Source organism: Sus scrofa, chromosome 4 (assembly GCF_054392235.1).
Source record: "Sus scrofa isolate SSC_HxYL_T2T_F1_AM1 chromosome 4, Sscrofa_HxYL_maternal_Yorkshire_Landrace_v2.0, whole genome shotgun sequence".
Lineage (NCBI taxonomy): Eukaryota > Metazoa > Chordata > Mammalia > Artiodactyla > Suidae > Sus > Sus scrofa.
In genome coordinates, this window is record NC_139386.1 from 95,644,879 (window position 1) to 95,672,214 (window position 27,336).

The following is a 27,336-nucleotide window of genomic DNA, read 5'->3' on the forward strand; positions in this document are numbered from 1 at the left end:
TCCACACAATGATACTGAAGAAGATACCATTAGTAAGCCCATTTTAGAGATAAACCGAGACATAGGGAAGTTAAGTCATATACCTATGGTTACATAGGTGTTGGAGGAAACAGGATTCAGTCCTGGGCAGTGTGATTCTAGAGGCTGTACTTTTAATCACTGAGCCCTATTGCCTCTCATTACTCTCACTTTCCTTTTAAAGGCATAATGGGATTTTCAGTTGTGGCTCAGTGGAAACAAACCCAATTAACATCCATGAGGATGTGGGTTCGATCCCTGGCCTCACTCAGTGGATTAAGGATCCAGTGTTGCCACAAGCTGTGGTGTAGGTCACAGACACAGCTGGATCCCACGTTGCTGTGGCTGTGGTATAGGTTGGCACCTGTAGCTCCAATTAGACCCCTCACCTGGGAACCTCCATGTGCTACAGGATTAGCCCTAAAATTTTTTTTTAAATAAAAAATAAGTGCGTAATGATGGGAAATTGCATTTTGACACATCATGAGAGACGATTTGGTAACAATTTTGCAGAGAAGAACAATACTCTATTAAAGTTCAGGATGCTGAGAGTCTTTTAACTTTTCATTTTTCTTCCCTGGTATTCACTTATGTGTGAAATGGCATGCTTACAGGGTTTTCTATTCCGGAATTGTTTATAATGGCAAAACTGGAAAAAGCATCCATCAGTAATAAGCTAATAAATAATGACATATTTATAAAGTTAAAAATTATGCCACCTTTTTAAAAATTCAGATAATTCTTTATTCTATGGAAGGATATCCAAGATATTGTTAAATATAGTGGGGAAGAAATTAATGTGTTATATGAGCACAGATGTGCCTGTGTATTAGCTTGTATATAGGAGACATATCTGTGTATTTATATAGTATATATTTACATATACAGAGTGGAGAGGTGAAAGAAGGGAACATGCTTACTGATTACATTAATATGACTTTGCTATTCAGTTTTCAATAATACTACTTTACTGTTCCATTGTCTTCTTCAACGTGCCATTACTATTCCAAAAAACTCTTGCCCAGGAAGACAAAAGTTGTGTATAGCTTTATTGTCCTAAGAAATCTCTACCAAGAACTTATGTCAATGACCATCAAACTATTCAGCTTTTTAATAAATGGCATATAATGACTTAACTCTCTAAGGCAATTGGAACCTTCATCTCAAAAAGTATTGTTTTTTGAGTCTATCAATCTTAAAACTATTACATCATGATTCTTACCCAGTCCTAAGTCCATGAATTTAAAAGACTGACCATAAACCATACTCCAAAACTTCATAAATAGCCCAACTTTGCAATTGCTTCTAACTGTGCACTGTGACTTGTCAAGGTGGTGGTCTCCCTTAGCAAATTAAGAATAAACTCAGTCTTGTTTATCAATAGGTTATTTTGGTGCTATTCTCAGGGAAACAGCATTATAAAAGGGACAAGAAGGAAGTTGAAAAAAGACTAGTCTTTAACTCTGAACCTGTTTTAATTTCGGATTTTTGTACAAGTTCTGTGTATTACCTGTTCAACAGAAGAATTGAAAGAAAAGAAAGAAAAAAGAATGAAAGAACTCAGTCATTAGATAGAAATACTTCAGGAAGAAATATAGAAAAAAAATCCCAAATCTGAGTCCTTTGTCATTTCAATATGTAGAGGCCAAGTAGAAGTAATCAACAAAGAAAGAGTCCTGTGATAAGACTGAGTTTAAAAAACAAAAAAACAAAAAACTTCAGAATGCTTTAAATTTCTTAGATAAAGTGGGGTGATTTGTAGAAGAAAGGGAAAGTGGAGGAATAGAATTTATATTTGTGGTTGTGATTAAATTCCATGAATTCTGGAACAGCTGGGAAGCAAGAGGCAAGTGAACTTGAATGCCCCATGGTAAACTCATTGTTTAGGTAACCCAGTCATTCTTTGAAGAGAAGGAAAGATTCCAGCTGCACCAATTCAGGTCAGCAAGACAGAGAGTGGAATTAACTAGCCGAACTGGCATACCATTTCTTCCTCAGTCAGTCCAAAGGGCTAAGTCCTGTCTGGAGAGAATGTACTGTGCAGAGGAGAGAAGAGCTGGAGCTGAAGTTATGGATCCAGCATAGACTGCTTTCCCCTAAGAAAAGGCATTTGCTTATATCTTCCTTCCTCAGTGTCCACTGTGGTTCAATGGCCAATTTCCCTTCCAGATTTGATAAAGAACATTAATCTATCCATCCGAGAAAGACACAAAGAAAAGCACGTGTAGAAACATTACAGTCAAATTGTTAAATGCTAAAAATCAAGAGAAAATCATGACATCAACAAGAGATAAACAACTCATCACATACAAGGGACACAGAATAAGATGAACAGCTGACTTCAGACAGTAGAGTCCAGGTCAATGGGGGCATATCTAAATTGCTTTGGGGGGGCGGGGGCAGGGCAGAGCAGACTCCCATCGATCACTTTTTTTCCCAGGTTTTCTTTTAAAGGAGATATTTAAAGTAGTCAAACACAAAAAATGACTTTTGGAATTCCCATCATGGCTCAGTGGTTAACGAATCTGACTAGGAACGATGAGGTTGCAGGTTTGATCCCTGGCCTCGCTCGGTGGGTTAAGGATCCAGCGTTGCTGTGAGCTGTGGTGTAGGTCACAGACTTGGCTCAGATCCCGAGTTGCTGTGGCTCTGGCATAGGCTGGCAGCTACAGCTCTGATTAGACCCCTAGGCTGGGAACCTCCATGTGCCATGGGTGCGGCCCTAGAAAAGAAAAAAAAAAAAAAGTGACTTTCTGAAAAGAAATGCAAGTAACTGAGGAGTTCCAGGATGTCTGTAGGGAATGATCTATAGCCTCTTCTTAAATACAATCTGAAGCTTTCAAAGAATAATGCCCAGGGTCTTAAGATCAAGAATTCTATATTTAGTAAAACTATCATTCAAAACTGAAGGTGAAATAAAGGCATTCACCAGTAATCAAAGACCTTGGAGTGTCTGTTGCTAGCAGACCTGCCTTAGAAAAGTACAAAAGGAAGTTCTTCAGGCTGAAAGGAGGTGACATTGGACAACAATGGGAGATATACCAAAAAAATAAAGATCACTAATTATAGTAACTATATAAAATGGAACATAAATGTATGTTTTATTAATTTAAGCTTTGATATTAAAAGTCATCATTTATCTTTATCTTTCGTTTCCTACCACAGCATTGGTTCCCATGGTGCTTTCACTCATGACTCTCTCTGTTCAGGTAAACTATGACTCTGTGTATTTACCTGTCTGTCTCTCCAGTCTTAGGGGCAGTAGTTTCCCTGTGAGTGTACCTTTCTTATGGATTCAAGAACTGTGGCTTTTTTAGCCAGTTCAGGCTTTTACTTGTTGCTAAGATGGAATGGCACATTCCATGCTCCATTTTTGACAAAAATCCTTTTGAATAAATCCCCTTTCAAGTATCTAAATTGAATTAATTCTAGTGTTAAATGTATGTTTTACTACAGTTTTTATTTGTTTGTGTTTTGCTTTTTAGGGCTGCACCTGCGACATTTGGAGGTTCCCAGGCTAGGGGTGGAATCAGAGCTACAGCTCCTGACCTACACCATAGCCACAGCAATGCAGGATCCAAGCTGCATCTGCAACCTACACCACAGCTCATGGCCAGATCCTTAACCCACTGAGTGACACGCAACCTTATGGTTCCTAGTTGGATTCATTCCTGCTGCTCTACGATGGGAACTCCATGTTTTACTATAATTTATGCTTTAATTTATGGTGTAAACTGAACACTTTAAGCTTGAATTTTATGCTAAAATAGACCATATTTTAACCTCATGGAAATCTCAAGGACTAGAGTCAGTGGATAGCAATTTAGAGGCCTATTGAGTAATCAATATAATGTTAATAATAGGTTGAAATTGTAAGAAAAAAATTTTAAGTTTATGCTTGAATCTTACTTTTATACTGGCCCTCATTATGTAGCATGACATGTTACCAGTCACCTGAAACCTTGACACCAGTGGTTTATAATTCTGTCTGGAAAATTTGCAAAACTGTTTGACAAGAGATTTTAGTATCCTTTCAATAATCCTGGGAAAGTTTTATCTACAACTATGCCAAGGCATTCTTGACATCGTTAAGTGTTAAAGACTCTGATTAGAGTTGATCATTGAGATAAATTAATCAATGTTTGCTGATTTCACTATCATGTTTGAAGTAAGCTGTAAAGGTAGAGCTTTAGCAGTTGATCACCATGGTGAAGTGTGGAACACAGAGATGATGCCTTCTTCAGACCCTTGGCTAGTGCTGTCCTAAAAATGGAAGAAATAATGAGGGTGTAAGAGACAGAAGGACAGTGGCAAGGGCGATAGAAGACTGTCTGAGACAGGATCAGTGATTGAACTTGGTGAAACCAGGTCCAACATAACAGAGAAAATGATCAATGAGTAGATCACAAAAGTTCAGCTAGAAAATGGTCATAGCCTGAACCAGTGATGGAATGAATTCTGTTGTACACACAGAGGATGCCAGCAGGACACAGGTCCTGCTGGTCTCGCACTGGGTAAGTGTGGCTTGCAGCTGCCCATGGTATAGTATTACCCTGTTACTGCTATGGGTTGATAAAGCAAAGAAGATGATCTGTCTCCAGCAGTTCTCCAAGGAGATACTGATTCTTGCTTATAAGACTTGAAAGCAAAATGAGATAAAGTCCATGCTGAACAGCACCGAAGGATACAGGACACTAAAAAAGAGACAGGGACAGTGTGGAAGTGATAGCCACTGAAGATGATAGCCCTAGCGATGACATTGTCAGACATTGTTAGGAAGTATAGGCTGAGGGGCAGAAAAAAAAAAAACATACATGGCCTCTGTGTATATATTTTCATTGAATTTTTTGCATCAGGAAGAGATTTAGGGGAAGTCAACATTATTAACACCAGGTACTCTTCTTTTCTCTAGGGAGTATACTGTATAGATCAAGAAAAGATGTACCAGGATTGACTTCAAAAGAGCATTGACCTCCATGTCTGGAAACATGCCAGTATGGTAGGCTGAATGGCTCTCCCAAAGCTTGGCCATGTGATATATTAGTCATCTTCACTACACAAAGACACAAGGCTGAGGAAAGGAAAGCCCAGGACTCAGGACACTGTTCTGGCACACTCCCAGGGTGCATATTTCGTGTTGGCAGAAATGAATGGATCAATCCCAGATATTCATCATCCTTCCCTGTGTTGCTGCCTCCTCATTGTGTCTTCAGAGGCCCAGGTTAAGGAAGAGTACAGGAGGAGCTGAAGTGCCAGGCTCATTCAACGACTGCTGCTTCTTCGACCTGACCTCTTTAATGGTCAGGTAGGGTAGCTGTTTTCATAACTCTGCTGTTCATTTTATGTTGAAACTTTCCCTCCCTCCAACCCCTGCCCTAAATTCATCGAATCATGAGAAACTTCTTAATTTGTTCCCAAGGAGGCTGAGCTTTTGGCAATGGAAGAGCATTACTATTCCCCTGAGCCTGGGACATTATTCCAGAGTGCTTCTTGGAATACTGTGTAATCCGTTGTATAGTTAGAGCCTCACCCCTCCCTTTCCTTTGTCAAGCTAATTCAATCCAGACCTTTCTTAAGAGTTTAGACCAAACTCCTCTGCTGTGACGGAGTTTCTCTTTATTTTTTATTTTTTATTTATTTTTTGTCTTTTTGCCATTTCTTAGGCCGCTCCCGCGGCATATGGAGGTTCCCAGGCTAGGGGTCGAATCGGAGCTGTTGCCGCCGGCCTACACCAGAGCCACAGCAACGTGGGATCCGAGCCGCGTCTGCAACCTACACCACAGCTCATGGCAATGCCGGATCCTTAACCTGCTGAGCAAGGGCAGGGATTGAACCCGCAACCTCATGGTTCTTAGTCGGATTCGTTAACCGCTGCACCACAACGGGAACTCCTGAGTTTCTCTTTAAAGACTTGTCCAGCTTTGGCCCGTAGCACAGGCTTATCCTCTTTTTTTGTTCTTTTGACTTTGTACTTGATCTCTCTCTCTGGTAATGTCATTATTGTGACTATTATTTGCTTAGGTCATCACCTCCATACTCCGTTGTACTTCCTCCTGAGTATGCTGTCCATCTCTGAGACCTGCTACACTCTGGTTCTTATTCCCTACATTCTGTTGGCCTCCTGAGTTCTTAAAGCCCTTTACCATTCAAGACTACTCTATCCAGCTCTTCTTCTCTTTCAGCTGTACAATCAGCAACCATTTCCTGCTCATGGCCATGTAGTGTGAACACCACGTGGTCATGTGCAGTCCCCCTATGGTATTCAGTCATTGCATTAGAGTTCTCCAGAGAAACAGAACCAAGAGAATATATATTGATACATATAAGAGATTTATTATGGGGACTGACTTATGAGGTTACAGAGGCCAAGAAGCCCCACAGGCTGCCATCTGAAAAGTGGATAACCAGGAAAGTTGATGGCATCATTTAGTCTGAGTTGAGGTCCGGAGAATCAGGGGGCAGATGATGTAAATGTGAGTCTCAGGCTGAAAGCCCAGGAATGCTTATTTCTGAGGGTGGGAGAAGATGAATGTCAGTTCAGGCAGAGAGAATTTGCCCTTCCTCTGCCTTTTTGTTCTACTTGTGCTCTCAATGGATTGGATGATGCTTGTCTACCTTGGTGATGGGGGTCTTCTTTACTCAGTCTGCTGATTTAAATGCTCATCTCTTTAGAGATGCACACTATTGCATTTGGAATAGATAAGCAATGAGATTCGGCTATACAGCCTGAGGAACTATACCAGATCACTTGTGTTGGAACAGGATGGAGGATAATATGAAAAAAAAAAAGAATGTGTTTATATGTATAACTGGGTTACTTTTCTGTACAGAAGAAATCACCTATAATAAAGAAATTTTTAAAAAAGCAAAAAAAAATGCTATTCTCTTTTGGAGACACTTTTACAGACATATGCAGAATTAATATTTTACCAAGCAACTCTCTCAACATCCTTAGTTAAGTTGACACACAAAATTCACCATCACAGTTATCACAGGTAACAGGCCTGTGCCAATTGACATCAGCATCACTGGGACTTGGCCTGGACATGGGCCAGTATACAGGTAACATCTGTGTTTGGCCTCCCCTTCTGGGATACCTTTGTTGTCTCTCGCTCCTTATGTGATGGGAGGTACCTGCTGGAGCAGGTACTGTCAATGATAGCACCAATTCGTTGTCAGTGTCTGTGGCCTTGTTTTACCCATGGGCCTGGTCTCATCTCCTATGTTATCATCTTCTGCACCACATTTAAGGTTGCTTCATAATCTTAAGGCTGCCTTGGAATCCTAAGGCCGTTTCCACCTTACGAGTCAGAAGAAGACCTTTGCCACCTGCACCTCCCACCCCCCAGTGGTCATCATCTGCTATCACAGTGCCTGCATCATCTACTTCACACCTAAATCCCAGAGTTTCCAGTACAGGACAGGCTCATCTCAGTGATCTACACCATCATCATCCCCTGGTGTAAGGGATGATGGAAAGGATTCCAAGGAAAAAGGATGTTCAGCCAAGGAAAAAGGAGGTCAAAGCTGCTCTTCACAGAGCCATGCATCCAGATTGCGACAGCTTCTCTTCATGTACTCCCTTCTCCAAAGTGTTGTCAGGAACATTTTCCGCAACACCAGGAGCTTTCGTGGAGTCTGCTCCTGGACTGTCATCTCAGGAGACATCTCCTCTCAGGTTGCCAGTTGTATTCCCACGAAACCAGGTAAAAGGCACTGAGAATTTGGTCAGTTCTTATTTCTTCCAAGTAGGACCAGAAGGGGAAGATTCATTTTAGACACCTTGGAAAAATCTCCAGGAATTTTATTCTGCTTCAAGGCCAGGGAACCTTCATCAGGGAAGATGAGACTTGTCAATTTAGTTATTCCTTATACAATTTCCTATCGTGTTTTTGTTTACAGATTTTGGTACAGGTTTGGCACTGAATTTGGTTTGAATTTGGTCTCTCACCCTCACTCTGTGAAAGCTGTGCTGAGCCCTACCTATATACTGTTTCTTCTTCTTGATGCTACCTCATGCTCTGTACCACCATTAACATGGGGTGTAAACATTGGGACTTAATAGTGCACTGATGATAAAATTCTTAAGGGACTCCTCCTACATTGTTGGTGGGAATGTAAATTGGTACAACCACTATGGAAAACAGTAGGAATGTTTCTCACAAAGCTAAAATTGCCATATGATCCAGCAATCCCACTCCCAGGCATACACCCAGACAAAATTATATTCAAAAAGATACATGCACCCCTGTGTTCAAAGCAGCATTATTTACTGTAGCCAAGACATGGAAACAGCCTAAATGTTCATCAACAGGTGAGTGGATAAAGAATATGTGGAGTGTGTGTATGTATAATGAGATATCACTCAGCCATAAAAAAATGAAGTAATGTCATTTGCAGCAACATGGATGGGCCTATAGATTACCATACTAAGTGAAGTAAGGCAGCAAAATAAAGACAAATACTAAAATGTATCCCTTATATGTGTACTCTAAAATATGACACAAATGAAGTTATCTATGAAACAGGCTCACAGACACAGAGAATGGACTTGTGGTTGCCAGGGGAGAGTGGCACGAGGGACAGATGGATTAGGAGTTTGGGATTAGCAGATGCAATCTACCATATATAGACTCAATAAACAATACAATCCTATTACATACAATCCTATTATACAATAAATAATACAATACAATCCTATTATATAGCATAGGGAACTATATTCAGTATCCTATAATCAACCATAATGAAAAAGAACATATATATATATATATATATATATATGTATGTATAACTGAATAACTGTGCTATACACCGAAATCAACATTGTAAATCAATTATATGTCAAAGTAAATTTTTAAACTTTTTATTTGTACATACTACAATTCATAAGGAACTTGCATGTACAGAATTTTACTGGATCCTCAGAGAAGTCTCTAAGCAGGGCAACAGTTATTATCCCTGTTTTGTAAATAAAGAAACTGAGGTACATGTAAGAGGAATTTATTTGCCCAGGCGTGTAAAACTGGACAGCTGCAGAGTCAGGGTTTGGATCTAGTTCTTCTGATGCTGTCTCTTGCTCTTTCCAATAAATCAGTTTACAAGCAGCAGAAACGTCTTGAGCAGAGTTAGGGCCTTCAGTGAGTAGTGGAGGAGGACAGCTGCTGGTCCATAGGGTGCTTGTGTGTATTTGAGAAAAGAGAGTCCTCTCTTCTAGACACCTCTGTCAGAAATCGCCATAATAATTTTACTGCCTCTCCTGGGAAGTCGTCGTAAATCTCTGATGTCTAAGATGTGAAGGCACTCCCTTAGATGTGGCACTGTCAGGTACTATACAGCCTGCAGAATCCTATGCTGCAGTTCTGACTGTGCTGGTGAAGAAGCAACCTGGAAACAAATAGGTGCTGATTTCTTTCCCAGAGTTTGTATTTAGTCCTGGATTGTCTGAAAGGCTGAAGTCACTGATGCTAGGATCCATTAGAATACTAACCAGGTTCTCTAACTCAAGTCTGGTCAAGAGAGTGTTTAAAGTGTATAAGTTCTGGAGTTGTTACAAAGATGAGATCCAGGAGTTCCCATTGTGATACAGTGGAAACAAATCCGACTAGAAACCATGAGGTTGCAGGTTTGATCCCTGGCCTAAGTGGGTTAAGGATCTGGCATTGCCATGAGCTGTGGTATAGGCCAGCAACTGTAGCTCTAATTTGACCCCTAGCCTGGGAACCTCCATGTGCCATGGGTGCAGCCCTAAAAAGCAAAAAAAAAAAAAAAAAGATGCGATCCAACACAGGGATCCTAGACAGAGCCAGCTTCTCTGGGTCCAATGAGTCAGAACTATCCCAAACTCCATGGAGAACAAAAAGTACAAACACACACACTGAGTTGAAGGCCATGGTTACTCACCCTGCCAGCATTCTAGGATGCCTTTTTGATCAGAGCTTACACATACAGGGGTTATGATGTTAAATTCCCAGTTCTGATGTCAAGGAAGAAAACATGCTTGCTTCAGGTATTTGCTGCGTAACAAGTGCTGTGTTAGAAATTATGTACTTGTTGTCTAATTCAAACTATGGTTACATCCTTCCAAATCTAGTATATCAATTCTTTAGTTCACTTATTTATTCAAGTGATTGTTGAGGGCTTCCTTACCTGTTTACATTGGTGTGAAGCTGACTCTAAGAAAGCTGGTGCTGTCCCAAATTTTTGGATCAAGAAACCCTTTAAACTCTTAAAAACTAGTGAAGACTCCAAGAGTTGTTGTATATACTATTTTACCAGTAAATCAAAACTGAAAAAAAAATTGAAGTTTTGTTCTGTTTTTTGTTTTTTGTTTAGGGCCACACCCCCAGCATATGGAGGTTCCCAGGCTAGGGGTTGAATTGGAGCTACAGCTGCCAGCCTATGCCACAGCCACAGCAGCGCTGGATCCAAGCCAGGTCTGCAATCTACACTGCAGCTCATGGCAACGCTGGATCCTTAACCCACTGAGCAAGGTCAGGGATCGAACCTGCAACCTCATGGTTCCTACTCAGATTTTTTGTTTCCGCTGCGCCACAATGGGAACTCCAAAAATTGAAAATATTTTTTATTAATTCATTTAAAAATAGCAGCCACAAACCTATTAGATAATAGTGTAAATAACGTATTGTTGTGAAAAAAATAATATAACCAACACACACACAAAATATTTAGTAGAGTGGCACTGATTTACATTTTTGCACATCTTGTTAACATCTGGCTTAATTGGCATCTGGATTGTTGTATGTACTTCTGTATATACACTGAGGCTGTTTGACATATTATCTAGCCTCTGGAAAACTCCTATTATAAGAGAGAATGAGTTTAAAAGGTAATTAATATCAGTATTACCATGAACATAGTTTTGACCTCATTGACCTTCTGAAAGGAATCCCCCAACCACTCTTTGAGCATGCCTAAACTAATAAATAGGACCTTATCTGCCTGTTGTGGCTGTATTTGCTGTTTTCCCTCCCTGCACTGTCCACACTGGCTTTATTATTTTTAATTTATTTTTTATTGTTATTTCCCCCCACACACTTTTTTTTCCCACTGTACTGCATGGGGACCCAGTTACACATACATGTATACTTAATTCTCCCATTGTCATGCTGCATTATAAGTCTCTAGACATAGTTCTCAGTGCTACACAGCAGGATCTCATTGTTAATCCATTCCAAAAGCAATAGCTTGCATCCGTTAACCCCAAACTCCCAATCCCTCCCACTCCCTCTCCCTCCCCCCGGGCAACCACAAGTCTGTTCTCTAAGTCCATGATTTTCTTTTCTGTGGAAAGGTTCCTTTGTGCTGTATATTAGATTCCAGATATAAGTGATATCATATGGTATTTGTCTTTCTCTTTCTGACTAACTACTTCACTCAGCATGAGAATGTCTAGTTCCATCCATGTTGCTGCAAATGGCATTATTTCATTCTTTTTTGTTGCTTAGTAGTATTCCATTGTGTATATATACCACACCTTCCTAATCCAATCATCTGTTAATGGACATTTGGGTTGTTTCCATGTCTTGGCTATTGTGAATAGAGCTGCAATGAACATGCGGGTGCATGTGTCTTTTTTAAGGAAAGTTTTGTCCGGATATACGCCCAAGAATGGGGTTGCTGGATCATATGATACTTCTATATATAGATTTCTAAGGTACCTCCATACTGTTCATTGGCTTTAGAATGAAAAAAGGAACTAGAAGAAGGAGTGGGGGAGCATCCCTCTTCTAGGAGTGAGCAAAGGCACCAATGGGAAGGTCATAGGCCTTTCTCATCTCGGAGCACTTCTAGGTCCATTGAAAGTGGCATCAGAAAATGCCTGAGTGGGGGAGGGGAGAAAATGAGATGTAGAGCTGGGGTCAAGAGGTTCTAAGGGTGGCTCATCACCCATTAGTGTTCCCTATGTGGGTGAGAGATAGGCTTTCCAAAACTGGTTTTCTTGCTGATTTTCTCTTGTCCCTGGATCCCAACCAGCAAATTAGAGCCTGTGCTGTTTCATAGCATCGGCTGAGAATCAAATGAGACCCTTTCTTTTTTTGGGGGGAGGGGGGAATGTTTATATGCTTTGGGTTTATTTTATTCTGCATTTCTTTTTAAAAAATTTTTGAAGTATAGTTGATTTACAGTGTTGTGTTAGTTTCAATGTACAGCAAAATAATTCAGTTATGCATATATATCTATTTTTCTTAGATTCTTTTTTGGTTTTTGTTTTTTTAGGATGCACCCACAGCATATAGAAGTTCCCCGGCTAGGCGGTTGAATCAGAGCTGCAGTTGCCAGCATATGCCACAGCAATGTGGGATCTGAGCTGCTTCTGCAAACTGCACCACAGCTCGTGGTGACACTGGATCCTTAACCCACTGAGCAAGGTTAGAGATCGAACCTGCATCCTCATGGATACCAGTTGGGTTCATTACTACTGAGCCACAATGGGAACTCTGTGACTTAAAAAAAAAAATCTAAAGAGGAGTTCCTATGTGGCTCAGCAGGTTAAACATTGGGCATGTCACTGTAGTGGCTCAGGTTGCTGCTATGACATGGGTTTGATCTCTGGTCCAGAATCTTCCACATGCTGCAGGCACAGCCAAAAAAATAAGTTAATTAAAATTAAATTAAAAATTAAATCTAAAAAAGCTTCATTTTTGCACATATCTAAACTGTCTATTCAGTTATATCCCTTTCTTTATTCTATGCCAAATTAGTATATGTTTGCACATCTGTTTTTTTATTCTGTTATATGAATCTATTTTGGCTATTTTTGTGCCAATTGTATGCTATTTTAATTACCATAGATTTATGATGTGTCTTGATCTTGGCTAGATCAAGAAAGCCATTGTAATTTTTTCTAAAATAGTCTGGCCTTTTTTAGCGTATTACTAAATATAAGCCCATGGAAGCAGTGATATTGTTTATCATTTTGATTGCTGTACCCCTAGCAGCTTTAATAAAAGTGACAGTGTAAGCACTCAATAAATATTTGTTAAATAGAGAAATAAAATAATTTTAGAATTAGCTTTTCAATATGCATGCTGGGATTGTTAATGGGATTACAGTGAATTTGTACATTGACTTGGGAAGAATGGACATCTTTGCATCCTTAAATCTTTCCACCAATGGATATGGCTCCATTTATGCAGTTCTTCCTTTATGTCCTTCCGTAAAGGGACATAAGATTCTCCAGAAGGATCTCGTCTGTTTTTGCTTTTTGTAAGGTGCTCAGGTGTCTTGTTGCTGTAAATGGATATTTTTATGTAACAGCTCTATTGAGCTGTAATTCACGGAACATAAACTTCACCCTTTTAGTGTGCAATTTAGCGGGTTTTCGTAAGTTTACAGAGTTGTGCAACTATCACCACTATCTAATTTCAGAACATTTTCATCCCCCTGAAAGATACCCTACAGTAGCCATTAGCAGCCACTCTCCATTTTTTCCCCTTTCTCCAGCCGCTCAAAAACACTGTCTACTTTCTATCTCTATGGATTTGCCCATTCTGGACATTTTATATAAATGGAATCATACAGTGGTTCTCTTTTGTGATTAGCTTCTTTTGTTTAGTGTAATGTTTTCAAGGTTCATCCATATTGTATGAATGATTTCATTCATTCATTTTTATGGATAAATAATATTCTAATATGTTGATATACTGTATTTGGTTATCCATTCACTAGTTGATTGAAATTTGAACTGATTCCACTTTTTATGTCTTGTGAATATAATGTTCCTATGGACATTAATCTACAAGTTTTCATGTGGACTTATGTTTTCATTTATTTTGCAAATATATGCCCAGGAATGAATTGTTGCTGGATTCCATTTTGTTGAGGATTTTTGCATCTATATTCATAAGGTATATTGGTATTTAGTTTTTTTTTTAATTTTAGTGTCATTGTCAGGTTTTGACATCAAGAATACTGGCCTCATAGAATGAGTTGAAAATATTTCCTCCTCTTGGGTTATGGGATGGAAATCCTGTGAAATTGGATTGTTATGATCATTATACACCTACAGATGTGATAAATTCATTTGAGTAATAAAAAAAGAAAAATATTTCCTCCTCTTCTATTTTTTTAGAAAACTTTGTATTCTTAATTTTAATTGATTTCACTAGGGAAGCTCTTTGGTCCTGGTCAATTCTTTTTTTTTTTTTTTTGGCCACACCAGTGGCATGGGGACATTCCTGGTCCGGGATATGAACCCATGCCATAGCAGCGACCTGGGCCACTGCAGGGACAAACTTGATCCTCAACATGCAACACCTCAAAGGAACTGTGGTCCTGGGTTATTCTTTAGAGGAAATTTGTTATAAGTCTATTCAGATTTTCTATTCCTTCCTAAGTCAATTTTGACAGCTTGTGTCTTTCTGGAAATTTGGCTACTTTATCTTTTGTCTAATTTGTTGACATATAGTTGTTCATATAATTATCTTATATAATATTTTTAAATTTCTGTTAGGTCACTGGTTGTATAGCATCTTTAATTCCTGATTTTGGCAGTTTATGTTCTCTCTCTTGCTTAGTCTAGTGTAAAGGTTTATCAACTTTTTTTGTCATTGTTTTAAGGAACCAATTTTTGGTTTTGATAATTTCTCTATTGTTTTCTAGTATGTCTATAGTTTATTTCTCCTCTAACCTTTTTTTTTTTAACTTTTGTTTGCTTTAGATTTAGTTTGCTCTTTTTCTAGGTTTTTTAAGATAGAATCTTAGGTTAATGACAAGAGAACTTTCTTCTCTTTTAATATACACATTTACATTTAATACACCTCTCTCTAAACACCACTTTTTCTGTATTCCATAAATTTGGGGATATGTTTTCATCCTTCGTGAATGAAGTCATCCTAAAGTACTTTCTAATTCTCTTTATCATTTCTTCTTTGACATATTGGTTATTATTTAGGAGAGTATTAATAGCTGCATATTTGTGAATGTCTCAAATTTATAAATGATTCCTAATTAATTTCAGTGCACTCAGAGAACATACTTTGTTTGAAATCAGTCCTTTTACATTGATTGAGTCTTACTTAATGGTCTAACATATGGTCTTTTCTGAAGAATATTCCTTGTATACTTGAGAAGAATGTGTGTTTTGATGGAATGTAATATTCTTTGGATGTTTGTTCTAGTTGGTTCACAGTGTTGTTCAGTCTGCTGTTTCCATGTTAATCTTATGTCTAGTTGTTTTATCCATTATCGAAGGTGGAGCATTAAGCTCTCCAACTATTGTTACTGAATAGTCTCTTTCTCCCTTCAAACCTGTCAGTTTTTGCTTCATGTATTTTGGGGGCTTTGTTGTTAGGTACATGTACAATTTATAATTGTTATATCTTCCTGATGGACTGAACTTTTATTGTTACAGTGTCTTTTTTCTTTTAACAGTTTTGGTCTTAAAGTCAGTTTAGTCTGATATCAAGATAGCCATTCCAGTTCTTGGTTACTGTTTGCATGGCATAGCTTATTCCATCTTTTACTTTTTACTTTTTCTGTAGTCTGCCTCGTGTGAACACCTATAGTAGGACTAGATAGATAGATAGACAGATTGATTGATTGATTTTGTTTTTACGGCCACACTCACAGTGTATGAAAGTTTCCAGGCTAGGGGTTGAATTGGAGCTGTAGCTGCTGGCCAACACCCCAGCAATAGCAAAGCCAAATCTGCCAAATTTGAGCCATGTCTGTGACATACACTGCCGCTCATGGCAACACTGGATTCTTAACCCACTGAGTGAGGTCAGGGATCAAACTTGCATCCCCATGGGTACTGGTTGGGTTCATTACCACTGAGCCACAGTGGGAACTCCCAGATCATATGTTTTTAATCCATCTTGCCAATTTCTGCCTCTTGATTGGATTGTTTAACTTATTTCTATTTAATATAGTTACTGACTAGGAGGACCTATCTCTTTTATTTTACTTTTGTTTTTCTGTATGTCATCATTTTTGCCCCCTTCTAATCTATTACTGCCTTCTTTTTGTTAAATAGGTATTTTCCAGTGTAACATTTTAATTCCCTTGTATTTTTCTTCTCTAGATTTTTTTGAGTTATTTTCTTAGTGGTTGCCCTGAGGAAGGTTACAATTAATTTTTACATTAAAAAATTGTAGTTCCCATTAATACACACTTAATTTGCAAAGCACACAAAGACTTTTCACCAGTATAGATTCCTTTACCTCTCCTTGTGCTATTATTGTATATAGTACATCTTTACACATTTGTATACAAGTCTATCAATATAATTTTGATTGCTTTAGATGGTTGTAATTTAAGTCAGATAAGAAAAGTGTCACAAAAATATATATATTTATGTTGTTTTTTATACTTACCTGTGTATATATTTTTGCCTTTTCCTGGCTTTAGTTGGAATGCTCAAATGTTTTGTCATGATATGGCTGTTTGGTGCATACTTCAGATAGATGCTCACAGGTAAAGGAAATTCCTTTGTAGTTTTAGTTGGTAAGAATATTTAGGATTAACTGGGTGTTAAATCTATATCTAATGTTTCACGTTTTTCATCTTTTGAGATAATCATATAAATTTTACCCTTTAACTTGTTAATATAGTAAATTGTTCTGATAGATTTTGTATATATTAAATCATTCTAGCAACCCTAGTCTAAATACAACTTGGAAATGCTGGATTCTTTTAAACTATGAATTCCTTTTTTAAATCTTTTATCTAGAATATTTCCTTTTCTCTGTAGGTGACATTGGTGTTTAATTTTGAATTTTAAACTGCTTATTTCTAGTTTGATATAAAGTTTTTGAGGCTAGTGGTTTCATGATTTGGGTTGGGGAGATTCTCTTTTTATAAGACTGAACAATTGGGCATACTTTCTCTTAAATGTCTGGTCTCATGTCTTTCTCTTGAAATATATTTTGACTAAATTTTTATTTTCTTGATTATCATTCTGTTCATTTTTCTAATTATTCTCAGGTCAATTTTAATTTATATGTTATTAAAATTGTGCATTTAAGCTATGTTTTAGCTATGTTTTAAATCTATTGATTTAATGTTTTTTTCCTGCTATCATCTTATAGTTTCAACAATTTTATTTGTATCCCCAGTTATGTGTTTATTTCATTTGTAGTTTTATTTAGGTAGTCCTTTTCTCATTTGCCCGCCCCTGCTTTATTTTTCTTTTATACGGCCACACCTGTGGCATATGGAGGTTCCTGGGATGGGGTGGAATTGAAGCCACAGCTGAGGCCTACATTGGATGCGAGCTGCATCTGTGACCTACACCACAGCTTGCAGCAACATAGGCCAGGGCAGGGCCTAGCCTGCATCCTCACAGAGACAATGTCAGGTCCTTAACCCACTGAGCCATGATAGGAACTCCTCTCATCTGCTCTTGATTGTATGTACCAAAATTTTATATTTTAATATTTTCAAGACCTTCTTTTTTTTATTATTTGTTATTGAAGTATGGTTGATTTACAATATTATATTGGTATCAGGTACACAACATGATATATGAATCACTGAATTGATTTATCTTCAGTGTTCATATATTGTCCCCTTATTTCACTCCTATTTGTCTTTTTGTTCTGCTAAGACATTTCATCAAATTTCTCTTGCCACTCTCATTTAATTATTCATTCCAGCTAATGTATTTTTTGGCCATGCCTACAGCATGCAGAAGTTTCCAGGCCAGGGATCAAACCCAAGCCACAGCAGTGACAATGCTCAATCCTTAACCACTAGGCCACAGCAGGAACTCCACAGCTAATGTATTTTTAGTTTGTAAAAACTCTGCTTCTTAGAGCATGTATTTTATCGAACGCAGCTTTTATTTCTCTGATAAACTATTTTGTTTCCTTCTGAAATGTTAGTCTCTTTTGAAAGATTTTAATCTACTCCCCGCACTGTATCTCATTCTTCCACAGTCTTTTGTTATCTGTTTATTAGCTGATGTCTTTTTTTCTTGTGATAGTGGTTTTCTACAAACTCTTGGTGATCTTTGTCAGTCCATTATAACTGTGATTGACACATTAACAAGCTGTTTAGAAACTCTGTGCACATGTATGTAGTGGGGTAGGGTGAGATAGGTTGAAGGGTGGGCTTTATTTCCTAGGGTGATAAAGCTGGGTAATGTAAGAAAGTGGGCTTTATTAGTATAAGCTTACTTTTTCAACATATCTCACTGAACAGTCCATATCTAAGTCTTTTTTCTTGACTTCTTGAATTCCCCAGGGGACCATCCTTCTGTTTCCTGATGGGGCGCTGTAAGCCTTGTTGTCAGGAGCCTATGAGGTTTGCTGATGTTCTTTTACCTCTTCCTCACCATTAAAAAAATTATTACAGGAGTTCCCGTCGTGGCGCAGTGGTTAACGAATCCGACTAGGAACCATGAGGTTGCGGGTTCGGTCCCTGCCCTTGCTCAGTGGGTTAACGATCCGGCGTTGCCGTGAGCTGTGGTGTAGGTTGCAGACGCGGCTCGGATCCCGCGTTGCTGTGGCTCTGGTGTAGGCCGGTGGCTACAGCTTCGATTCAACCCCTAGCCTGGGAACCTCCATATGCCGCAGGAGCGGCCCAAGAAATAGCAACAATAACAACAACAACAACCAAAAAGACAAAAGACAAAAAAAAAAAAAAAATTATTACAGCACATCCACTACCTTCCCTCATCTCCATAGAACCTCTAGAAAGTAATCCTCCACCTTTCTGCTCAGGTGGAAGCAAGGTTCCAATTGTATAACATCACTTAAAAATTTCCAAGCAACCCTATTTGTTGACTCATCATACACTCTTATATTCACAAATAGTTACTATCCACTCTCCCGAATTCTGGCACTCTGGTTGATAATTTGGCATTTTTATTGTTTTCTCTGCCTCAGGCATCTCCTGAGCATTCTACATCAGCATTCTACGTGCTAAGTCACTTAAGAGTCAATAACAACTTATTAAACTGATTTTCAGATTCCAGAGCCCAAAATTTTGTTGCACATTCTTTTTTCTTTTTCTTTTTTTTTTTTTTTTTCCTTTTTGTCTTTCTAGGCAGCATCCCTGGCATATGGAGTTTCCCAGGCTAGGGGTCCAATCGGAGCTGTAGCCACTGGCCTGCACCACAGCCACAGCAATGCTAGATCCAAGCCACGTCTGTGTCCTGCCCTGCACCACAGCTCATGGCCATGCTGGATCCTTAACCCACTGAGTGAGGCCAGGAATTGAACCTGCAACCTCATGGTTCCTAGTTGGATTCGTTTCCACTGCGCCGTGACGGGAACTCCTGCACATTCTTTGTATCATCTCCTCTTCCCTTTTACTATGGAGGTGAGGCTGTGTGTCAGTGTAGTAGAGTTTTAGGAAAAAGCCACATCTAATGCATATGTAAAAGCTGTGTTTCATCAGCATTCTTTCTACTCTGAAATTATATCTCACAGAATTCCTATAAATTTTATTTGTTTTAAATTATACTTAGTATTAGCTGGTATATATATCTTCACAGTGAGCAAGAGAATGAATTTAATTTTCTTTTAATGAATTATTTTATAAAAAATGTTGCTGCTTTTTAGCTCAACCCTTCTAGTATCTAGTTGCTTCCTCCTGTATATAAGTTTTATTTTTTTCCCTAGTTTTTGTTATTGCTAGACTCCTGTGTCACTGCCATGCCTCTTTCTGCAAGCACTGCTCATGTCTGGAAACCACCAACACTGTCCTGCTCCTGCCTGCGTGGGAGCAAGAACTTATGAGGGGTCTGGGCTAATTCCTCTGTTGCTTTCTCCTAAGATTTATCATTTTTCTTATTTTCCTCCACCTCTGGGTATGAAGGAACTTTTTTGTTGTCCCCAACTTGTGTGATTAGACTCTCCTTTTTATTCCCACATACTTCTAAAACACCTTATCAGTCTGATTACATTTGTTGAGAGTCTCTCATGCCTCCTGGTTGGTCAACATGGCCCATGGTTTCTGGTTCACTAACTATTCCATTTTTGTAAGAACTGGCTATATAATCTTAATTTTAAAATCCTTTCTTTCCCTTCTAGGGTGTGGTGCAGGGATGGAGTTGGGGAATGTGGAGAGGAGAAATATTGCATGTACTCTTTGGGCCGTGGTGAACATCAACAACGATTGTTCCATCTTCTTCTTTATAATTTCCTGGAACTTTTTTAAAGAATCAGTATTGCTTTTGTAATTAAAAAAAAAATGCCAGTTTTCATACTACTATTTTAGAATAAATGAGAAAAAAGAAAAATAGGGGGCCTCCTTCTCAAATATTTACCTACCATTTCAGCCAATTTAGCATGTCACTCATAAATGCAACATTTCCTTGTGGCATCCATATCCACCCATGTTTCCGTAAATTTTGTGGGTCATACCAGGAGTTCCTCAAAGTTCTGCTTTGCTTTTGGTATTTAGTTAAAAATCTGCTATTGGGGAATTCCCACTATGGTGCAGTGGGTTAGGAATCTGACAGCAGCGGCTTGGTTCACTGTAGAGATGGGAGTTTGGTCCCTGGCCCAGCATGGTGAGTTAAAGGATCCACCATTGCCACAGCTGGGGTGTAGGTCACAGCTGTGGCTTGGATTCAATCCATAGCCCAGGAAATTCCGTAAGCAGGGGGTTTGGCCATTAAAAAAAAATATGATTATTGTTATTTATTATACTGCTATTTATTATTATTATTTATACTGCTATTGGGTTGCTACTTTGGTTTTCAATCTTGGCAAAATCAATGGCTAAAATTCTTAAATGCCAGTTTTGGGGCATTTTGCATTTGTAGGGAAACAATGATCATGTAAGAGAATAGATTATTATCTCTAACAACAGCAGTAATCTGGTAAAGCAAATAATAAAGCAAGTCATTTGGATTTGTAAAAAACCTTCAACTCTGCATTTTCAAATTTCAATTCATTCTATCTATGACTTAAAGTGAAATAGCTTTACATATTAAAATTCTGTCAGTCAACTGAAACATGTATTTTATTATTACAAAAATAAAATGGGAGAATAATTGATAATTGTGAGATGTTAATTTTCTGTAAAAACCAAGAGTTTTAAATAGTTAAATAAGGAAAATAATATTTCATATAAATTTTGAAATAGTTTATTGGCTATTAGTTTTAGAACACTGTATCCTTATAAAACCAATCAATATTTATAAAATTTAAATGTACAAAGCAGAATAATGGAAATAAGATAGCAGAATTCTAATCTTTATAAAATTGTCTGGTGCCCTGTATTTAACATGTTAAATGAAAAAATTTTTAAGCACATATTTTTAACTTCTTAATCCCATTTAAGCCGTGAACCTTATCAGATTTTATACATGAATTGCAGTACAATTTCAGTTTTGCCACCCAAATCATCTATGGCAAGATCCAGGATAAATTATTTTTAATCTGTATCTAACAAAATGAGGAAAAGATAGTGTAAGAAAAAATGAGATATTACCCTTAAGATATTTTACTTCTCTACCAATCTCAGTTTCTCATTTGAAAAGTGAGCATCTTTGGAGTTCCCGTCGTGGAGCAGTGGTTAACGAATCTGACTAGGAACCATGAGGTTGCAGGTTCAATCCCTGGCCTCCCTCAGTGGGTTAAGGATCCGGCATTGCTGTGAGCTGTGGTGTAGATCGCAGATGCGGCTCAGATCCCGTGTTGCTGTGGCTCTGGTGTAGGCCAGTGACTACAGCTCTGATTAGACCCCTAGCCTGGGAACCTCCATATGCCGCAGGAGCAGCCCTAGAAAAGACCAAAAAAAAAAAAAAAAAAAGCATCTTTGTAGAATTCCAAGTGTGTGTTTTAGTGACTGCTGGAACAATCCAGCAGATACAGTGAAGGCTAAATATCCCTCCTCTGAAATGTCAAATGTTTAAATGTGATTACCAAATGTTTAATCATAAAACTCCAATGTTATTAAGTTTTAAAATAAGATTTTTATATTTCAGTATCCCAGAGACACAATCTGATGATGCTGGGCATAGGCATTGGCTTCAGTTGCACATTTTAATGCTCAGTTATTGAGTTTGTGGTCAAAATATGTCTTGGATGCACCCCTCTTCACTAATATTACTTAAATAAAATGAAGTAGAACAGAAGAATACTAGAATGGAAACATCAAAATTCATTGCATGTAGTAAGGATAAGTACTGTTTTGTGAATTTTTTTCATTTGTATGTTTGTTTTCTTTGTATGTATACACAAACAGAAGATGTATACGTGCATACTGGGTAATGATATAATATAAATTTCTTATTGTGGATCATGGATTGTGGTAAAGAATTTGAAATCCACTAAAACTAGAAGGAGGGAAAGTGTTTGATGGATCAGGGGGATAGGCATTAACTGCTGAAATTGCTAACAAAAGATAGTAATGCAGAGTTTAGAAGTTGTGTTTTGCTGTTGTTGTTGTTTGTCTTTTTGCCTTTTCTAGGGCCTCTCCCACAGCAATATAGAGGTTCCCAGGCTAGGGGTCTAATCAGAGCTGTAGCTGCCGGCCAACACCAGAGCCACAGCAATACAGGATCCGAGCCGAGTCTATGATCTACACCACAGCTCATGGCAATGCCAGATCCTCAACCCACTGAACAAGGCCAAGGATCGAACCCACAACCTCGTGGTTCCTATTCGGATTCGTTAACCACTGAGCCGTGATGGGAACTCTTAGAAGTGGTTTTTTAGCAAGAGACTACAAATACATGATCTGCAGATTTAAGGGAGGATACAAAAGCAATTACAGTGTAAACATAAGTGAAATGAAGATGGGAGTCAAAACTTAATTACTGAAATAATATTTTATGGCCAGGAAAATTGGAAAGGTAAGAATATAGGGATCATGTTAGCAAATAATAATAATAGGGATAGTGATGATAATACATTATGTTTCTTAACTCCTCCCTGTGGTTATCACAACAATTTCTACTGTGTTAATTCTACTATAGTTGATTCTTACAATAGCCAGATTGGAAAGAGAGAGCAAGCATTGGTAACCCCCATATTCTAGATAAGGAAAATTCTGTTACCTACTGAGAAATACACAGGTGGGAAAGAATAAAGGTTTGTCTTAAATTCAAGTCTTCCTATGACTTCATGTTTTTCCCAACAAGAGACCAGTTGAGAAATGAAGGGTGGAGCCCATATGTCTGGGGAAACTAAGTACAGCCATCACTGTCTGTGCTTGTGACCTCACCGAAGCACTTCGTCAGACTAAATGACTGGGATGTGTCTAGAGGATGGATCATTCGGAAGCAAACTTCCCCTCATTGTTTTCTAGGATGTTTAAAGAAAGAGACGCAACCTTGAACCAGGTATAAAAAATAAAAGCGAGAGCAGGCAGACAAAAAGACAGAATCAGAAATTTCCTAAGCAGCATTCTTCTCAGATGGGTGAGCCTGAACTCTCTGAGTCTGGTGGATAGAATTAAAAGTTTGCCGAGATCATAGCCTTTTTCTTACTCCAATAAAAATAAAGAATATTTGTCCCTATTTTGTCATTTACAAAGGATTTTTACACTTGTCTCATGTGTTTATCACAAGAAACTTTGATATGTTTTATAGGTGAGGAAACTGTGGCCTAGAGAAATAATCATTCAAGTATAAGTGATGAATAAGACCCAGAGACTCTCATACTAAATGAAGTAAGTCAGAAAGAGAAAGACAAATACTATAAGATATCACTTATATCTGGAATCTAATATATGGCACAAAGGAATTTTTCCACAGAAAAGAAACTCATGGACTTGGAGAGCAGAATTGTGGTTGCCAAGGGGGAGAGAGAGGGCATGGGATGGACTGGGAATTTGGGGTTAATAGATGCAAACTGTTGCATTTGGAGTGGATAAGCAATGAGATCCTGCTGTATAGCACAAGGAACTGTATCTAGTCACTTGTGATGAAACATGATGGGGAATAATATAGGAAAAAGAATATATATGTATATATACACACACACATATGTATGACTGGGTCACTTTGCTGTGCACTAGAAATTGACAGAATACTATAAATTAGCTATAATGGAAAAAATTATATATATATATATAAATTATAGATATATATATATAGAGAGAGAGAGACCCAGGACGGAAAGTGGTGGAGTCTTTTTCTTACAATGCTAATATTTTATCTACTTTACTCTGCTGGCCTCCACAAACTGCTAGCTAACATTTTCAGTAGCTAACCTTGCAGATATATATTAGTATTAATAAAGTTAAATGGAGGGGAAATGTATTTGAGGCTGCCGTCTTAAATTCTTTTTATTTATTAAGTAAAAATAAAAGTGACCATTGGCAAACATGGGGTAGCTTTATTTGGGGGTTCTGGATTTCACCATAAATTTTAGAAAATATTCGAATTTATATAAGAATGAACCATAATGAGCTATTTATGATATTACAATATTTGGACATACCCTTATCTTCTGAAATTAACACATGAAGGAAAACACAGCCTGTGAAAAACACATCACTTGGTACAAGTGAGACATTTAATTGTCCACCTAGCTAAGACTTCACCAAGTGACAACATCGCTCACTGCCCATTTCACACTTTCATCCATAAAGACATTGTGGGAGATGTTCACTATAGTAATATAATGAATGTATGAGTTTGGAGGTAGTGTGGGGGAGTTATTTATTCTTCACTAGAGGGTTCATGAAAGAGATGTTTGGTGTTTTAAAAGGAGAGTACCCTGGCTGAGTGGGCAGTGAGCATGGCAGTAAGGGGTTTCCACTAGGTGGCAATAAGCTGTAGAAAAACATGAGACTATGAAATCTTGGGAAACCACAAGTCACTAGGTGTTGTTATCATCCAGCTCCAAGGTGTTATTGGAGCTGGATGAAAGGCTGGGGGAAGGGCACTGGAAGGAGGTGACTAGTGAAAGGTGGCTTATTAATTCAAGCCCTAGGGGGTCTGGAATGATAAGGTTGATGGTTTGAGTCTTTTTCTTTTGTTGATTCACTAAGTTACCATGTGGCTATTTCCTTAGCCATCCAAATTTTCTCAGTCCTCTCGTCTGACTAATCCTTATTGTGGATTATTGTATTCCCATCTACTAGCTATTTCTACCCATTCTGCAAGTATTTCCAAAGCAGGGCTAGTTTTTTCTACTGGGTGAACCATTTACATGTATTACCACCAACAACCTTTGTACCTTCTCATAAATGCCAATATGATTACTTGGTGTTAACCTCTTTCTTTAAATCATCAAGGTATTTTAATTGTTTTCCAAAAAAAAGATTTTTCTTACATGGTCCTGAAAACTGAAGACTGCATTTTCCCAAATGGCCAACCTGGTACTTATGTGAAAAAGATCCAGATTTCAAAGGCTGATGAACTATATAGATGCTTATTGTCTTCAGTATCCATTGATTATGGTGTCTCAGATGCAAGGAACTTGAACTGTCCATAAAGGAATGACTTCAATTGGGTGTTAAACCTATGTAACTCTAAATGGATAAGAGGGAACCCCATGTCCAAGAAAGAGTGTTATAAAATATATTTAAAACTTTAGTTCTGCTTTGGAGTAGCCTCCCCTCACTAATTCTTCCTACTGTCTTGCTCTCATTCTGTCCCAGGATGTGCAAACTGCCCATCTATTTCCCCCAATCAAGTTCTTTCTCCTATATTTGATGCTCCATACCATCCATGATCTCTTGAGAGATGCAGGCTTGCTTGTGCTTTGGAAAACCTTCTCCCTTTTTCCAGGGGCTGAATTTATAGTCCTTTTTTTCCTCTCCTCTTTTCAATGGTTGGCCATTGCTTGGTAGGCATCAGAGTTTTCACTCTAGGCACTGTGAGCACTGCTTTACTTTTTATTTTTTATAGACTCTTCTAAGACCCTCTTTGCAACAGGCCAATCCTGTCAGGAAAGCTTCCTGCCAATGACCCGCAACAAAGCATCCTTGACCTCTTTGTTCCTCAGGGTGTACACCACAGGGTTCAGTAGGGGGGTGATGACAGTGTAGGTGACTGAGATCAGCTGATCCTGATCCATCGTGTTCTCTGACTTGGGCTTGAGGTAGGCAATGGAGGCACAGCCATAGTGGACAATGACCACAGTGAGGTGGGAGGCACATGTGGCAAAGGCCTTCTTCCGGCCCTCAGCAGAGGCAATTTTAAGGATAGTGGAGATGATAAGGATGTAGGAGATGAAAACCAGACCCATGGGAACCAGGATGACGAGGACACTGATGATCAACGTCAGGATCTCATTGACAGTGGTGTCAATGCAGGAGAGCTTCATCACAGGGCGGATGTCACAGAAGAAGTGGGCCACCTTTGTGGTACAGAAGGGCAGCCTGAACACAGCTGACACCTGTGTCATGGCCACAATTAGGCCAATGCTGCAGGCCCCCCATACCAACTGGATGCACACCCTCTTGTTCATCATGATTGTATACCGTAAGGGGTTGCAGGTGGCCACATAGCGGTCGTACCCCATCGCTGCGAGCAGGAAGCAATTGTTGATGGCTAAAGTGATGAAGAAGAACATCTGAGTGGCGCAACCTGCCAAGGAGATGGGCTGACTCAGGCCTACGAGGTTACAGAGCATCTTGGGTATGATGATGAGTGTGTACACGGTCTCTGAGGCTGACAGCATGCTGAGGAAGAAGTACATGGGGGTATGGAGGTGATGGTCAGCGCTAATGACGGTCACAATGATGACATTGCCTGCCAGGGTTAATGTGTACAGTGAAAAGAACACAATAAAGAGGGTGAGCTGGTGCTCATGGAAGCTGGTGAAACCCTGGAAAGTAAACTCACTCACCACAGTGTGATTCTCATTCTTCATTAAACCATATATAGTACCTAAGAAAGTAAAAAATTATATAAGGAACTTATCTGTCAGTAGTAGACTGGACAGATTCTTTTGGTTAATCTACCTCAGGTCTCTACTTATTTATGTTCATACCCATGCCCATTTCTTTCGGGAATAGACAGTGTTCTTTCCTCACTTAGAAGAAAGTGCATGGCTTTTAGAGTCAATGCTGTAAATTCATATCCTACTTCTCTCATGTATCTTGGGCAAGGAATTAACATCTCTAAAACCAATTTTCTTTATATGCATGCATTATGATAACAATATCATAGAACTGGTGGTAGAAACATTTTATTTATTTGCTTTTTTTTTTTTTTTAATGCCTCAGATGCGGTGTATGGAAGTTTCCAGGCTAGAAGTCAAATCGGAATTACACCTGCTGACTTGCACCACAGCCACAGCAACATGGGGTCCAAGCTGCATCTGCAACCTACACCACAGCTCATGGCAATGCCAGATCCCTGACCCACTGAACTGGGCCAGGGATCAAACCCACATCCTAATGGATGCTATTTGGACTCATTTCCATTGTGTCACAACG

General features: G+C 38.7%; 2 protein-coding genes across 3 annotated transcripts in view; one reads left to right on the plus strand and one right to left on the minus strand.

Annotated features, from left to right (window-relative positions):
* LOC100520241 (olfactory receptor 10J1) overlaps window positions 1-27,336 on the plus strand; it is a 323,932-nt gene that overhangs the window by 203,880 nt on the left and 92,716 nt on the right. Inside the window, exons 2-3 of one of the 2 annotated variants that reach the window (XM_085022620.1) lie at window positions 3,184-3,227; window positions 4,931-5,323. The exons of the other annotated variant lie outside the window; for it this stretch is intronic. The gene's annotated coding sequence lies outside the window, so the exon portion shown is untranslated. The remainder of the gene's footprint in view (window positions 1-3,183; window positions 3,228-4,930; window positions 5,324-27,336) is intronic. 2 annotated transcript variants of the gene reach the window in all.
* Window positions 25,839-26,768, minus strand: LOC100152040 (olfactory receptor 10J1-like). The gene has a single exon (XM_085024304.1). The coding sequence runs from the start codon at window positions 26,766-26,768 to the stop codon at window positions 25,839-25,841; it is 930 nt and encodes a 309-aa protein (XP_084880430.1).

Excerpts from the sequence above, each read along its gene's own strand:
- LOC100152040 (XM_085024304.1), bottom strand. The coding sequence starts at position 26,768 with ATGAAGAATGAGAATCACACTGTGGTGAGTGAGTTTACTTTCCAGGGT.